General features: G+C 40.5%; 2 protein-coding genes across 2 annotated transcripts; one reads left to right on the top strand and one right to left on the bottom strand.

Moving 5' to 3' along the window:
* Positions 1-625: 625 nt before the first annotated feature.
* Positions 626-7,909, bottom strand: slc26a6l (solute carrier family 26 member 6, like). The gene is made up of 19 exons (XM_061070195.1): positions 7,770-7,909; positions 7,522-7,661; positions 7,195-7,305; positions 6,946-7,121; positions 6,693-6,857; positions 6,068-6,220; positions 5,710-5,792; positions 5,172-5,319; positions 4,938-5,051; positions 3,964-4,041; positions 3,758-3,853; positions 3,500-3,606; positions 3,303-3,372; positions 3,122-3,214; positions 2,572-2,682; positions 1,934-2,317; positions 1,137-1,191; positions 898-1,043; positions 626-652 (listed from the first exon to the last, which is right to left on the bottom strand). Exons 1-19 carry the CDS (start codon positions 7,907-7,909, stop codon positions 626-628), a joined length of 2,397 nt encoding a protein of 798 aa, XP_060926178.1.
* Positions 7,910-10,581: 2,672 nt separating this feature from the next.
* kbtbd12 (kelch repeat and BTB (POZ) domain containing 12) lies at positions 10,582-12,876 on the top strand. Its single transcript, XM_061070646.1, has 5 exons — positions 10,582-11,654; positions 11,741-12,011; positions 12,145-12,295; positions 12,413-12,610; positions 12,707-12,876. Exons 1-5 carry the CDS (start codon positions 10,582-10,584, stop codon positions 12,874-12,876), a joined length of 1,863 nt encoding a protein of 620 aa, XP_060926629.1.
* The last annotated feature ends 3,871 nt before the right edge of the window (positions 12,877-16,747 follow it).

The raw sequence follows: 16,747 nt of genomic DNA, 5'->3' as shown, positions 1-16,747 counted from the left end.
TTGAGACAAAAAAAAGCATTCTTTTGCATGTGTTAGTTTATTGAGGTTTTGCTGTTGCTCTGAGCAAAAATTGCACTTGAAAATTGAAATGGCTCCTGTTAACATTTCAATGTCCTACCTTGTTATTGCTGTCATTACCAAAAAAGGCTCAAACACTCTCAGTGAGATGCATGTTGCCTTGTCTCTGTTCCTTGGATTCAAACATTGTTTTCTGTCAGATTTCTCAAAATAAAACTAGACACTTGTTTGGATGTTTCACCTTATTTTATTATCTTTTCATTTGCTGATGCACTGTAACACTCTCCCACACGGAATAAAAGAAAAGTAAGAAAATGTGTGACAACTCTGTGTACTCTTTTACATACCTTAAAATCAAAATGTATAAATATCAATACGATTGGCTAATTTAATTTAATTTAATTTAATTTAATTTAATTTAATTTAATTTAATTTAATTTAATTTAATTTAATTTAATTTAATTTAATTTAATTTAATTTAATTTAATTTAATTTAATTTAGTTTAGTTTAGTTTAATTTAATTTAATTTAAAAGGACAGCTTTTGATATTTCCTCTTGTAGATGTTGTCCATCCTCCTTGCTGGATATCCATTGGAAATTGAGTCCTTAGAGTTTTGTGCTGCTGTGCATGTCCTGAAATCAGAAATCAAGTAATCTAGTTAAAATGAACATGATCATATTTGATCAGCTTCTTCAATATGGGCGTAAGCGACATTTTCTTTGGATTGGTCGATGCTGATAAGTAGATGTTAACTAACTACTATGTTACAAAGTGTACTAACAGGGCAATTCACACCTTTATCTGCCTGCAGTTGGTATTTTACAGTTGACTATCAACATTAAACTGTCCAATTACAGTCTGACCTGATCGTACTCACCACTGACGACTCGTGTTTGGGAAACGATGATGTTCCATGCTGCTCCAGACAGAAGAGCACAGCATCATGAACAGAGGTGAAAAGATGTCTCTTTGTTATCGTATCGGAGAAGAAGTCACCGAGCTCTAACTGCTCCACCACACAGGCTGAGGAAAAAAGATTTTACACAGATTAACATTACAAAGATGATAAATCTTCATAAAGTACAGCCTGAAAGAAGTGAGAAGGTGTTCAGTTACCTTGACAACCAGCCACGTAGATATCCACATCAATCTCACTGAAGTCCTGGAAAATCTGTTAATATACAGATTAGTAGTTATAGTTTTATATTTTCAATAATTTAATTGTATGTCAAGAGCTGGTGCCAGCGGGCCTTGTCCATCCCTCGAACATGCCATCCATTATCTATACCACTTATCCTTTGAGGGTCAATCACAAGGTGGGGGGGCTGCAGCCAATCCTAGCTAACACTGGGTGAGAGGGGGGGGGTCCACCCTGGACAGGTCACCAGCGTAATGCAGGGCCAAGATACAGACACATCTAACCATTCACTCTCACATTCACACCTACTGTCAATTTAGAGTCTCAAGTTACCCTGACGCTGCATGTCTTTGGACTGTGGGAGGAAGCCAGTGTAACTGGAGAAAACTCACACAGACACAGGGAGAACAAGCAAATCCACACAGAAAGACTTCAGCCTGTAGACCTTGTGTTGAAGGTCTGTAGAGGACCCGCTTCCGATGTAAATATAAAGTATTTATATATAAAGGGCCCATTATAGGTTAAAGAATACAACCATTCGTACAATTTAGATGAAACACACTTGTGAAACATCACTTTCTGAGGCCTCTTCCCTTAAAACTCCGAAGACAAACTGTGTATGTTGTCCATGTGTCTCAAATCAAACTGACATTATTTATTAATGGGGTTTGACAGCTGAAACAACTGAAAGCAAGAGGGCTCTCATCTAATCTTTCAAACGAGTTGTAATGTAGGGACATTTTGTTCAAAGGATATTTGGCGTTTTCACACTCACATTTGTGATAGCCTTGATAGCCACTGTGTCAATGAAGTTGGCTGTGGAGAGGTCGAGAATGATGGAGTGAATGTCCCAGGTCCACTTGCCCAGAGAACCGAGAGAGACCCGCTCCAGGTCCCGGCTCAGTGTGTCCTCGCTGCTGGAGCCCAGAGTGGTGGTGTCGCCGTCCTGCAGCTCAGACATCCAACTTAAACTTCTTCTGTCTGGATCTCCACTCTTCAGGTACTCCCATCTATTGGGACTGTCTGGCAACCGGGGAGAGGCTGGGACGACAAACACTGTCCCGTTCTCTTTCTTTGTCCAGTTATCGTCTGTGTCGCCTGTTTCCAACCACTCAGCCTCCACAGAGAACACCTCAATAGTAGGCACCTGTTTATCTTCCTTGTGATCTTGTTTCTAAGGAGAAATAGCAAAAGAAGTGATCTTTAAACACGCTGTAGACTTTCTGTGATTTTGGCCATTGATTACCAATATTTTATAATACTGTATGTAACTAGATTTCTGAAGTAATTTTCTCATAACATCTGGGTTAAGTGACCCATGGGCCCAAAAAAGTTATAAAAGGCCTTTAAATGTGTCAGTAATTTCAATAATCCATGTTCCTGTAGTGACGTTATACATTTCCTGTATATTACCTCTCTGTCGGCCTGCCTCTTGGCCCGTCTCGCAGCTCTTCTTTCTCTACGTCTCTGTTTGGCCTCCTGCCTCTTCTTATAGATAAGCATGTCACTGATGTCGATCCCACTCTGAATACATACAAGAAAGAAAAGCAAAACATCGTAAAAAGGAACTTGTATAAAGAAGAATTTAAAATGAGAAGAGGTCAATTCAATCAATTAATTTTAATGTATAAAAATAAACCAAGGCCCTCTTACTGTGGGAACGTTAACAAGTTTTTATAAGTGAGGCTAAAGCATAGTAAAGATTTAAAAGAAAAGAAAACAAAAATGTAATAATTCAAAAATACAAAACATTTATTTTGGTTTCAGCCTCTAATAATAATTCACTGAAAGTCTTTGGGGCTTGGATTGTCGGACGGATGAAACAAGGAATTCAAAGTCACCGCTTTGTAATATTTCGTTTTATGATAGATAATGAAAGATAATTCTCTGATTACTCAACAAAGAAAAAATTCCCCCCCATTGTTCCAGATTTGAGCATTTAAGAGAAGTCAGGAGAACAAACCTTTTCTTTCAGAGCCTCGAGGTAGAGCGCAGCATTCGCAAAATATACTGTAGCAGAGGAGCGGAATATAGTGACACCTGGAATCTCTCTCGCCTGTCAAATAGACAAACATCTTTAGCCTTTGTTGCAGTCAGTGTGTAAAAAAAGATTCACTTGTGACTTTTCCATCTTTGTGTTGTACCTCTCCGTGCGTCTCTATATCCAAGTACAGTTCTGTGCCCGCAACATTTCCCAGAACAGAGTATGTTGGCCTGAGAATTGAATAAAAAAAAAAAAAAAATTGTCATAATCTCTGGATTTCTGTACAGTATCTAGTTTAATCTGGTTATCGCAGTATGACCCAGATACTGCAGAGAGAAGTATACAGATGAATCTTACATTTGCGTCCTGAAGATGACCGTCAGCATGGTAAAGATGAGGGACACTGCCAGACCCACGTCCATGTTGAGGAGCAGTGTTGACACCCAAGTGACCAACCACACCATCTGAGTGATGCAGCAACATGACACGTCTCATTTAACACAACAATGAAAAGTAGACAAGAGCAGTGACACTTCTCCAGACACAACAGCAGTCTGTCACAGTTTTTACTTCATGGGTATTTTTAACTGTGTAATATATAATTTATCCTCTCACCAGATCAACCTTGCTGCGCCTCCACAGAGTGACAATGTCAGAGTGCTGCTTGAACATGCCCTTCAGATTTACAAAGACAATCACGGCGAGGACAGCCTGAAACAAGCACATCCACATTTTGATGATGACTCAAAGAGAAAAACACAGAGTCAATGAAACATATGTTCAAAGTTGTGAAGTAATGACATGCAGCTCTGCAGCCGAACCTTTGGCAACTCCTGGAACAGTGATCCAAGTTTCAGGATGGTCACCAACACAATCAGAGACGAGGCTATACCAGCCATCTGCAAGAACAACACAGGGTCGTTTGTGATTTTATTTATTTGTGTTCAACAGGCAGGTTCACATAATTTTATTGTTGAGCAGAGATGGATTCCACACAATGTTTGGGAACAACTTGACTATATATACACTACTGTTCAAAAGTTTGGGGTCTCTTAGAAATTTCCTTATTTTTCAAAGAAAAGCACTGTTTTTTTCAATGCAGATACCATTAAATTAATCAGAAATACACTCTATATATTGTTAATGTGGTAAATGACTATTCTAGGTGGAAACGTCTGTTTTTTAATGAAATATCTACATAGGTGTATAGAGGCCATTTTCCAGCAACTATCAGTCCAGTGTTCTAATGGTACATTGTGTTTGCTAATCGCCTTAGAAGACTAATGGATGATTAGAAAACCCTTGAAAACCCTTGTGCAATTATGTTAGCACAGCTGAAAACTGTTTAGCATTTGATAAATAAAAGTGTGAGCTTTCATGGAAAACACGAAAATTGTCTGGGTGACCCCAAACTTTTGAACGGTAGTGTACAGTGATCCTTGTGATCCTTTTGTGCTGATTGACTGAAATTGATCTGGTGTATTGTTTAGATAATAAATAGATTTGGTGAATTGCTGCATAATTGATAATTGAAGCTAAACATTTAAGTATATGTTCTCTCTGTATATTAACAATGATTATATATAGAAGAAGAATCCATATTATTTGTAGAGCATTTTAAACAATGCTAAAAGAAACTGTACATATGTTCAAAAAACCAAAAGCAAATAAAAGCAAATAATTTATATTATAAAATTATAAAATCACACATTCAATTAGCGCTTGTTATATTAATTCATCTGTAATAAGTTCCTTTTTACACCACCCCAGTTGTCCTATACTGATGCTCCCTCACCTGTGTCTTTCCTCCTGTGGTCTCTTGGATGAGACTACGAGACATAGAGGCGCAGACTGAGTAGCACTGAAAGAATCCTCCCACTGTGTTACTGAGGCCCAGCGCCACCAGCTCCTGGGGCAGAGCGGGGGACACAGTCACAAGTATTAACAGGGAAATACAAAATATGAAAATGATAGCCTGTTCATGGTAATAGTGAAATCCCTGAGATCAAAGGTGTGAATTCTGACTCACCTGGTTACTATCCACCTTGTATCCGTGTTTCAGTGCAAATGTTTTTCCAAGTGAAATAGATATGGCATACCCAACAATGGCCAGTGCTAAAGCATCACCCATAACTTCACTGAAGATGCTGAAATCTGGAACACTGGGGGGACTTAAACTGCCAACAAGAAGAGGACAAGTAAATCAGATCAGATAGTACTAACCAAGATGAGAATATGAGCACAAATATGATCATAATTATGAACAGTATAAGAAATATGAATAATAGATCAATATAAAGCTATAAAAAGCCAAATGCTTGCTGTGAGGAATCAGGGAGAGTTGTTTGGCCCAGTTGAAGTTAGTTGGCCAATTAGCCACAAGGGACACATGAGGAAGAAAAAAGAAAGAGAGACACATGAGGAAGAAGAAACAAAGAGGGACAGATGGACAGAACAGAGCTGCTGGCCAATTTATGTTTAGCTTAATATACGTTTGCTCATTTGTTAAAGAATGAAAGCACGGTAGAAAGTGAGACCCTGGTGTTATCGTACTTCACTACACTTACCCACTAGGAATTTCTCCAACAACTGAAACTGTATAGTTCAGGCTCAAGTGGGAATAGTGTGATATCAGTGTTGCTGCTGCAATCTAAAGCAAACACAGAAAACACAGAGAACACAAACATGCATAAAAAGCCATATGATCCACTTCAAACCTGCAATCATTAAAAATCTGGTCAATCATACTCGAGATCTGAACCTAATAATTAGCCATAACAATCTCATTTTTGCTGTGAAGTGCACAAACGCAGAGGCCCCGGTGCTGTCGCTGATTCAGCTGCTTTTCAGCACTGCAGCATCAGCATCGGCACAGAGGTGAAAACACAACGTGAAGCCAGAGAGAGTGTCTGCGTTTCGACTCACTGTTATGAGCTCCATCGGGACAGGCACTGGCAGTTTTGCGCTGAGGAAGGAGTTGAGTTCCTTGGCTGCGATTAGACACACCATGGACACAACACTGACCACCAGGGTGGGAAGATGAGTCTTTGGCAGCAAGCTGCAAACATCTTTCAGAGTCTGAAAATAAATAAAGATGAAGGAGCAGGCCAGTTAAGACTTGCTGATGCACTCATAAAAACACACAGGCTTAGCTGCATACAGCTTTGTAATCGTTTGTCCACTGTACCAATACTTTACCCATTGTTCCTCACCTTGTTCAAGGCTGGTTAGTATTGCATATTTTTATTTTGCACTACCACAATAAAAGGCTACTGTAGCAGATAACATATGAGCTCTTACTCCTGGATGTATACTGGGTTGAAACAAAGCATTATTTAGGTAGAGGCTTTAAAATAAACTGGGTTTTCTGCCTCATCCTGCACTGTATATTATTTGTCTGGTCATTTTCTGTGTATTTAATCTAAAGTTACATACAGTATGTGAATGGTTTTTTACACAATAAATAGTTCCTCACAAGATCCCTGAATTATTTTAATCACAATCAGCCAAACAGTTGGAACAGACCATGCAATGGGATCAGTATACTCACATACACCAGTGACAGCGGACCATGAAACCGTGTCGGGGAAACGCCAAAGACGTACTTCAGTTGTGCCACCACGGCATGGCCTGCAGCTGCTGTTGTGTACGCTCGCACCAGAGGCTCCGACAAGTATGTCGCCACAAATCCAAACTTTACCAAACCCAATAACACCTACACAGACAGCCATTAATGCACATGTGAGTTTGGATGTACCAACAAAGCAGAACATTGTTACTTCTGTAGGATGCTGTGTTAATACCTGAATCAGTCCTGCTATGACAGTGGTGGCAGCCGCCACCTGCACCCTGTAGGAGTCCCGGGCAGTGATGTCCACGTCTGCAGTGAAGTTTGTACCGTTCATTTTGAAGAAATTCTCATCTGGAGCAAGTCTTTCTGTCACGCTACCCACCATGATGCTGATCATGGTGAATGTACCTTAACACAACAGCAACACATGTTATTACAGATTTTGTAATGGCCATTGCCATTAGTCTCATTATCAACTTACCAATGGAAATATGACGTGATGTTCCAAAGAAGAAGTAGATTAATGTTGGATAGAGGGACGAGTAGAGGCCAAATACAGGAGGTAAGGAAGCCAACAGGGAATATGCCATACCTGTGGAAAACAAGTTTTTCTCAGTTCACAGTTATTTTCAAGTTATTCTAGTTTTAATGGAAAATTCCGACTCTGACTCTCTCCAGACCGATTATGAATACTTGTACAAAGAATTGGAATAAACTCAAAATTACACATTAGGTTTCTGTTATATATGAGACAGATCTGAAGTTTTTTTGTAATTTTGTTGATATCTACTAAAACGTGATATCATACCTTGAGGCAGGTGCATTATGCCCACACTGATGCCAGAGATGAGGTCTGGCATGCCGGAGTCCCAGACGGAGTATTTGGGCAGCCAGGACAATACAGGCAAGATGCTCAGCACGCTTCTTTTCAGTTTGGGTACTGAACATCTGGAAAGGATTTGAAAACACAGCCTTATGTCAAAGCATACATTTACTGAGGATATAGGTCTCTGGTCAAGTCGCTAAGAGCAGACAAAGCCATGAAGTTTTCTTTACCTTAAGGAGTCTTTAAGTCGTTCGGTTAGAGGAGGACGCGTGTCAGAGAGAGTTTTTCTCTGTGTTATCTCCTCCAGTCTCTGCTCATCCAACACTTCCCTCTCCACTTTGTATTTCCCATACCTACGTTCAGAATCCATTGAGCTGACTCTGTCTAACTCTGGTCTAAGTTAACTGCAAATGGCTCATCAACCTGTCCACCAAATGCATATGTTCCAGCTCAACTGAGGGCGAGCTGCAGCAGAACAATGTCAGAAGAGACAGGCCTTAGAATCTTCTCTGGCCACAAGACAGCTGACTCTCGGTCTGCAGGGGTCCAGAGGTGAGCAAATTACTTAAACCGTAATTTCACCTGCCCCTTCCTCCCGCCCACCCTGTCTTAACCCCCTGGATACTGCCCCACCCCCTTTGCCAAGCCCCTCCCTTTAAACATTTTGGCACAGAGATACACACAAAAAAGTCAATGCAAACATTCCTTTAAATTTTCCACATTATTACAATTTATAAACTGATCAAACCCTATAGGGCATGAGAGTCTTTTGTGTTAAATCAAATTATCTTGTGTATTATTTGTTTGTATGTCAATGGGGATGGTGGTTTGGTGCAGATTAACTCCAGCACATAACTTACAGACGACTTTACTGTGTCCACCGGAAAATCCTGGTAAGAAATGGACAGTTTTTCTATATAAAGCAGGTGTTACATTGTTTCAGCTTCAGGGCAGATGGGACACTCTTTGGTTGGGACAAAGTTGCTCCTGTTAATTTTGTTTGTTTGTTGTTTTGTTTGGTCATGTGAACACTTTAAAATGGGGTTTGTTTGGCAAAGAGGAAACTATGGTTATTGTACCGTTAATATTAGCAGAATCTTATTTTAACATTGTAAATCACAAAGACTTATTTTTAGTTGTATTTCTTCCCTTGCAGCAAGTGCAAGAGTGCAAGTAATTGCAACTTTCTTTAAACTGGAAACTCACTTCTCTGTTTCCCTTCTTTGTGAAATAACTCATTGGGTAGTTATTCTCTTGGTGAAATTCCCTTAGTGGCGTTGACGCGTTCCTGTAGTCGAGGTCTTTCTGGCCTGTCACATGGGTAATATTCATTTCTGCCTGTTATAATGCATGGCTAATGTGCAATCCATTTCACTGTACATATTCTCTCACTGTTTGTTATTTATATGCCATTTATATTTTTATATGTTTTTATATTTCCTTTAAGTATTGCAACTTTAATTACTATTATTCTACTGACGCCTATTTTTGGACTCAGCTCTTTGCTGCTGTAACATTGCAAATTCCCCAATGGTGGGACTAATTTAGAATAATATTTTCTTATCTACTGTCACAAGAACAATCGTACATCATGTTGCCTAATGGTTAACTATGGACAGTGGCACGACAACGACCGGAGGAAGCACAGGAGGCAATTATCATCTTAAAGAGAAAGATTAACTGTGCTGAATGTCAGTTGTATGTTTGACATCTAAGTTTCCATCCTCTCTGCTTTTTCCGTTTATTGGCAGAACTAAAGTTAACGAACCATGAAATTTCACCTGAAGATCAAATTTCACCGGTCAACTGAGTCAGAAGGGGTTTTTTTTTCTCAAGGATTTGCCGCATACAAGATTACGGGTCAGAAAGTTGGATATAAACATTTGCCAACTTTATTGTGGTGGGTGCAACAGTCTCAGGTACATTAAAGATAAACATTAGAAAAGTGATGGCCTTCAGACCATGTGCGCTTGCAGTGTACACTGGACCTTTAACGGGGTGAAATATGAATCCCAGCTGGTTGCTTCATTCCATGGCTGCAAACACGTGAGTGACCAAAACAAACTATAGTAGAACATTATTTTAAAAAAAGGTCAGAATTATCTCAGAGGACTGAAATTATGAAAAGTCTTAATAATTCACAGTATTACAACATCACTGCTGTAACAAAAACCTACTCAATCCAGATCACTGAAACCCTGTTGACCCACTTGCTGCACGACACTGTCTATTTTGGGGTTAGCGGCTCAGAGGGCCAGAGCGGTGGAGGGGCTACCTATCTTTGTCTCAGCCACTCGCTGACCCCTCGACAAACAAATTCGGCAACAACACCGACACACGTTACACGATGAAAAACATGGATCTCTACTGGTGTTTTTAGACTAAAGATAACAGGAGATAAGAGGCGCTGACAACATCGGTAAGAGGAGTTACAAGGAGCCGCTGTACTGCATGATCACTAACTTGTTCATAGACGATTGTGTCATTTGGCTTTATATAGTACTAACCAGGAATGTTCATCAGAATGCCGGCTGCTACATATGTTCATGAAAATGTCCACGTTTGTTGTTGCTGCAGGCATCAACAAGATGCTTTATTAACTCTTGATGGTCAGAATATTTGGATGAACTGCTAATAGATCACAAATAACTGTTGCTTATCTTCTACATATGTTTTCATGTCAATAATCATAAGATAAGGAGGCTAATTGACAACAGTTGATATTTCTCAAAAGTTTTGGTATCGCAAACAAACTTTTACTTTACAATGATTGACATATGGTTTAATATAAGAGCCCCAACAATATGGACTAATATACATATATATAAATATATTTAAAAAAAATCGTATTTGCATATATCAGCAAACATAAAAACTGATATGTGTGAAAAGCTCATATTGAATTGGACGATACATCAGTCGGGCTCTACTTGATTTTGTTTCTGACTTTGTTTTCTTTGTTTTTCAGACACAAACTCTTCACTACTTGTCCATTAGTGTAACTTTTAAATATTATTATTATTACAAGAAAGTTGGAGCAAAATGGATCTTACAGCCAAACATGGACAGGTCCTGCTGGAGCAGTTGAGGAGGATGAGGGAGTCTGAGCATCTGACGGATGTGGTGCTGGTTGCTGAAGGCATCAGTTTCCCCTGTCACAGAGTTGTGCTCTCCGCCTTCAGCCCTTACTTCCGTGTTATGTTCACGTGCGGCCTTCGTGAGTGCAACAACAGAGAAATATTCCTGCGTGACACCCCCGCAGACAGCCTGGCTCTTCTCCTGAACTACATGTACTGCTCCGACCTTCCTCTAACTAACTTCAATGTTCAAGGCATCTCCATTGCAGCTTTTCTCCTGCAGATGGAGGACGTCTTCACCCGCTGCCAGCAGCACATGACTGACAACATGGATGCCTCCAACTGCCTCGGTGTCTTTTATTTTGCCCGCGACCTCGGTGCAGAGGAACTGGCCGACCAGGCTCAACGCTTCCTGAGGCAGTACTTTGTCCAGGTCTGCCAGAATGAGGAGGTCCTGGAGCTGGAGGCTCATCAGCTGGGGAACCTCCTGAGCTCTGATGACCTTAACATTTCTAGAGAAGAGACCATCCTGGACGTGGTCCTTCACTGGGTTAAACACAGCACACTGACAGATAGAGAGGTTCGTAGTTGGCACCTTCCAGAGCTTCTGAGGAAGGTTCGCTTACCCCTGATAAGTCCTGACTATCTAAGGGAGGCGTTGAAGAGAAACATGGCCCTACTGGCTGATGCTGAATGTCTACAGATTGTGAACGAAGCCTTGGAGGTCACAGCGATGCATCCCTCAGCTGCACCGCGTAAACTGAAGCTGCGGTACGGCATGGAGACTACAGACCTGCTGCTCTGTGTCGGTAATGACGGTGGTGGGATTCGGTCAAGATATGGCAACTATGCTGAGCGCAGCTTTTGCTATGCCCCATCCACGGGCCGAACCTACTACATCACCTCCCCTCGCTATGGAGAGGCTCTGGGGTACGTGTGCGCTGGGGTTGTAACTAAAGGAAATGACATTATCGTGGCCGGGGAGGTAGGTGTTCGCAGGATGGCCCGGCAGAAGGTCATGAATGTTGAAATCTACAGGTAAGATGAGTATGAAACAATAAATATGATATTTCTGCGTTTGCTGGCCTCACACAGATGTTACTGTTCGTTGTGTTGGGTTGAAGGTACAAAGTCGAAGCCCAAGGAAGCTGGGAGCGCCTGACATCAGCAGAGTACCGTGATTCCTATGCCCTGGGGTCCCTGGATGACACGCTGTACTTGGTGGGGGGGCAGATGAGGCTGAAGAACCAGTTTCTCATCACCAACTGTGTGGAGCGGTGGTCCCTGCAGGGCGGACCCTGGCGGAGCGCAGCACCACTGCCTCTGCCTCTGGCCTTTCACAGCCTGGTCAGGATGAAAGATCGCCTTTATGTGATAGGTGGTCGGAGCCCACAGGTGACGTGATGTAAAAACACCTTTACATATGTGTTAATTATTAAAAAAAACGGCATTCAGCTGTGTGTGACTCTTCTCTGACTGCAGCTGATCTGCTTTGTCCCCCCCCCCCCCCTCCCCTTCAACCATCCAGTCATACCGGACGGATGATGAGCCGGACCGTCTCAGTAACCGTCTTCTGGAGTATGACCCAATCACAAACAAGTGGACAGAACTGGCTCCCATGAGATACTCCAAGTACCGCTGCAGTGCTGTGGAGCTCAACGGTGACATTTTTGTGATGGGTAAGATTCTTCTTTGTAGTAACTCACATTTATTAGTTCAGATATATTCCATTTTTTTTTCATTTAACCATGTTGTAGTATAAGCACAAACATTGTTTGATCTTGAACCTTGAATAGGAGGCATTGGCTGTGAAGGTGTGGACCGTGGCCAATCACGCCACTGCCTTGATGCTGTGGAGATCTACAACGCAGATGGAGATAATTGGAGAGAAGGACCCCCTCTCCCATGTGCACAACTCTCCCTGCGCACCAATGCCTGCAATGCAGGAGTGGTGGGAGGCAAGATTTATGTGTGTGGATTTTACAAAGGAGCAGGTGAATGAAATGAAACAAAATCCATATCTATTGAAATGTTTGAAATTAATTTTTGAAGTCTGTTGAATTCTCTCTCTGTATCTTCACCACCCTCAGATCGTCACGATGATATAACAAAGGAAATTTTGGAGCTGAACCCATGTGAAAAACGCTGGAGTGTGGTGGCTCGGCAAGTGCTGATGCACGACAACTATGACGTCTGCCTGGTGGCAAATCTCAACCCAAGGGGACTCATGTCCCCTTCTGCAGACTTAGTGAAACTGTGACATCCCTGTCACATCAGATCAAAGTCTGCTTGTTAGAATTAGTGAAGGATATTAATTATTAATCATTAATGCACTTATTGCTGGGCCAAAGGCAGAGAAGTACAAAAAGTCTGCATGAAAGAGGGAGTTGATGATTTGCACGTTGCTGAATGAGAATAGAAAGATAGTTTTGTAAATACTGTTTCCGTTGTTTTTTATATTGTGGCCCTTTTCCCAGTAGATGTTTAGACACAGGAGTAAATGTTTACCTAATACAGCCGTGTATTTCATAGCTGAAACATTATTAGCAACACCAGTACGTGGTTTCCTTCACTATTAAACAGGCTTGCATTATGATTAGACTTATGAGCTTGTTTCCACACAAATTAAACCAAAACACTGTCAACAGTTTTAAAGAGTGAATAGCAGAGCTTTAATGACTTAATTGATATTGACAGACTAAGAACGTGTATCCAAATATATTTTATATAGTTTTCCCCGATATATATATATATTTATTAAAGAGCAATATATATATATATATATATACATATACTGTTAATCAATTTGTTCTTTTTTTGTGTGTTTTAGATAAGCTTGCCATAGCAAAAAAACTGTCAAAAACTGCGAATAAATGAAGCATTGTTTTTGAGGTATGAACAGACTATTCTGTACACATTTTATTTGTTATAAAAGTTTTGAACTTATGCAGTCTTACACAACTAAATGAAAAAACTAGATGTTAGAAGATCAGCCGAACATGAGGCAAGTTATTGTACTTACACTTCTACAACACAACATATCTTTACCTGTTCAAACATCAGTCAACAGTATGAGTAATGAATAATATTTTTAAGTTGGCAAAGAAACTTAACTGTTTCCGCAACATTTGTTTTTGTAAGTAGACAAACACATTTGTCACTGGGTCCATTCTTCAAACTCAGAATCCATAAATAAATTAACACAGCCACAATAATAATAAATATAATAGTATAAAAATTAATCACTTTTTTGTCTCCAGAAAAGGGAACACCAATGCTACACCGCCATGAATCTTTAACTCATCCTCTAAAAGAAATCTGAATCACAGTCTATGTCAAACAGCGGCAAGAAGCCCTTCACTGGGGTGGCTGTCTTGGTGTCATCTGACTTCTCTAAGACGGGTTCGACTCCTGGCAGGCACGCAGAGCTGCCTCTGTCCTGAGACCAGGAGCTGAGGGGGGAGAGGAGACACCCTGCAGCTTTACTGGTCCTCTTCTCCCTGCAGACCACTGACAGACAGTCTGTGTTGTCCCAGCTGGTTCTCCTCCTCACATCAGAGCGCTTACTGCGGGGGGGTAAAGGATTCTGCACTTTCTTACAGTTTATCAGAGATGGTTTGTTTTCCTCAGAGACTTTGCGTTTACTCCTCTGTGTGAGCGTCGGCTGTGTCTTTGTGCGCTTTGTTTGGCTTCTGGGTTTCCTCTTTCTAATGCTGCTGCTGCGATCCTGAGGGGGAACTTCAACCTGTTTGAGTTCTGTGCCTTCGAGCTCTTTGTTCTGAAGGATTCTGGAGGCCGACTGTTCCAGTTCCGGTAAAGTCTGGATGCTCCTGTCCATCACTCTCTGAGGGCCGAGTTTGGCTGATTGCTCCGAGGCGAGGGTGCTGAGCAGCTTCAGGGCCTCTGCAAGCAAGTTCCCTTCTTTCTCCTGCTCCTCTCTCAAACTCTCAAGACTGCTCTTCAAGATTTGCAGATTTGAACCAAGTTCTGCTGTGGTGTCTGCACTCTAAAGGAAACAATAAACACATGTCATGATCACTGATCAGAAACATTCACCAACAACCACATTTTATTTGAAATTGTAAGTGTCCTTACAGCATAACATGCTATTCACCTTTTTCACATTGTCCTCCAACTTTGTCATCCCCTCGTTGTGGGAGTTCAACTTAGTTACCAGAATCTCAGAATACTGGGAAATGTCGTTCTGAAGAACAACCATATTATTGTGCACTGGGATAAAACGATAAAAACAAGATAAAATAAGACAATATATTAAAACATTTGTGGAATCAGATAGTATAAAAAAAACATTGTAATGGTTGGGAAAAGTGCACCATCTACTGGTGGAAAGCTTATTGCCTTGCTTACAGACTTTCTCCTAAATTACTTGGAGATGCACTAATGCAGAGTGTGACTTTAAATTAATACATATCAGATCTTCGGGAAACTTACAAATTGATGCAAAGTTGTCAAAATTTTCCAGGACTGTTTGGACCACAGCCATATTTCTCTCTGTGCCTGCGACAAGTTGTTGGATCTGAAAAAATATTGTAGCGTTATCTTAACATATACCATCACGGAGGAGACGAGATGGGAAATGTAATGACTATCATCACTTACATTGTAGTGAGTTTCTCTTGTATGTTGACTTTCTTTGGCTAAAAGTTCACTGCTAAAAAGATTCACAGTTGATTATAGCCCTTATGTCTGTCAACTCTTACTTGCTTTTATAAAATGTCATCCACATGAACTGAAATTTAACACTTCAACTTATCACAACTTAATGAATCCCAAAAGTACCTGACATTATTTTCTTTGGCCTTTTTTCTTTCTTCTTCAAATTGATCCAGTATTCCTAAAGCTCTGGTTTTCCCCTTCGTGTCTCCAAACAGGAGAGGTTTGGTGTGATAAGTGCTCGCAAACTTTGGGTCACTCGCCTGTAACGAGAAAAGACACAGATGTTACGAGGCATTAAACAGACAAAACAATTTTTCATGTAATCTGAGAGATTATTAACAAAACTGTAACACTAGCGGTCTCATAATTAGATGACAATTTCATATAAAGAGCCTTATTAGATTCACACTGACAAACAACAAGGAATTGTACAGTGGAATTATCAATACTACGTGCTTCACTTCGGAAAACCTACAAGCCGATAAATCTCACCTCTTGTGAACTGGACGACAAATTGATTTCCTGAGACATGCTCTGGGAATTGTCGGGCCACAGTTGAGAGCCGAAGAACAGCTGCGACTCTGTAAAGCTGGAGTAGCCACTGGTCGACACGTTCCTGTTCATCGTTTTCTCCCCATAAGGTTGGACATGTGAAGAAAACACAAAGACATCAATGATTTGTGCAGCAAAACAAAATCACATGTAGAAATATGGTCAGTAAGGAAAACATTGTTGTTTTATTCTTATCATTTATTAATGTGCCAGTTGTTTTCTTGGTCAATCAGTTCACTATTTTGCCTGTTAATAGTTTTTTAAACGTGAAAAAGGCCTGGTTTAATGTATGACAGCTATATAAATCTATTTAAACGCCATGTTTCATTTTGATTTTGTCCAAAACTCAAATATAACTAAAATATAACCCCAATATTGTCACATCTGAAAAAACAAAGATTTAAATTACATTTGAGAAACCAGAACCACCTTATATTTGCAAGGAAAAATAACAAAAACAATTAATTAATCATCAAAATAGCTGCTGATAAATTAACTTTTGATCAGCTAATCTACTAAATGATTCTTTATGTAAAACATGACACTGATCAGATTTTAGTCCAGTGACAAACTCCTCATCCAGTATTTATCCCCAGTAGATGATGGGTAACAGGTTAAAGTTGTTAAGTGAGCTAACCACCTGGTTCCAGCGGGAGTACTCAGCATTTCTTTTATGTTCATGATATGATTCATAAGTGCTGGTCACCTGTTTGTAAAGAGAACATGTCAGCAGCAGTTTATAAAAAGCTGTGTGTTTAACACAGCAGCTGTCAGGTGGGCTAGCTTAGTTAGCATTAGCCGCAGAAACAGCGTTGTTAGCTAGCTGAGGCTGATTAGCATTTATTATCAATTTGAAAGTTCGGTTCGAGTTAACAATCTTTTCACAGCTTTACCGACCTCTT

Source organism: Limanda limanda, chromosome 4, assembly GCF_963576545.1.
Source record: "Limanda limanda chromosome 4, fLimLim1.1, whole genome shotgun sequence".
NCBI lineage: Eukaryota > Metazoa > Chordata > Actinopteri > Pleuronectiformes > Pleuronectidae > Limanda > Limanda limanda.
Note: the sequence above shows the minus strand (reverse complement) of the source record. Positions and strands in the feature narration are given on the sequence as shown.

Excerpts from the sequence above, each read along its gene's own strand:
- slc26a6l (XM_061070195.1), bottom strand. The coding sequence starts at position 7,909 with ATGGATTCTGAACGTAGGTATGGGAAATACAAAGTGGAGAGGGAAGTG. Across the intron at positions 7,662-7,769 it reads CGACTTAAAGACTCCTTAAG|ATGTTCAGTACCCAAACTGA; the intron begins GTAAAGAAAACT and ends AATCCTTTCCAG. Across the intron at positions 5,793-6,067 it reads TCCCGATGGAGCTCATAACA|ATTGCAGCAGCAACACTGAT; the intron begins GTGAGTCGAAAC and ends TGTTTGCTTTAG.
- kbtbd12 (XM_061070646.1), top strand. The coding sequence starts at position 10,582 with ATGGATCTTACAGCCAAACATGGACAGGTCCTGCTGGAGCAGTTGAGG. Across the intron at positions 12,296-12,412 it reads CGGTGACATTTTTGTGATGG|GAGGCATTGGCTGTGAAGGT; the intron begins GTAAGATTCTTC and ends AACCTTGAATAG. Across the intron at positions 12,611-12,706 it reads TGGATTTTACAAAGGAGCAG|ATCGTCACGATGATATAACA; the intron begins GTGAATGAAATG and ends CACCACCCTCAG.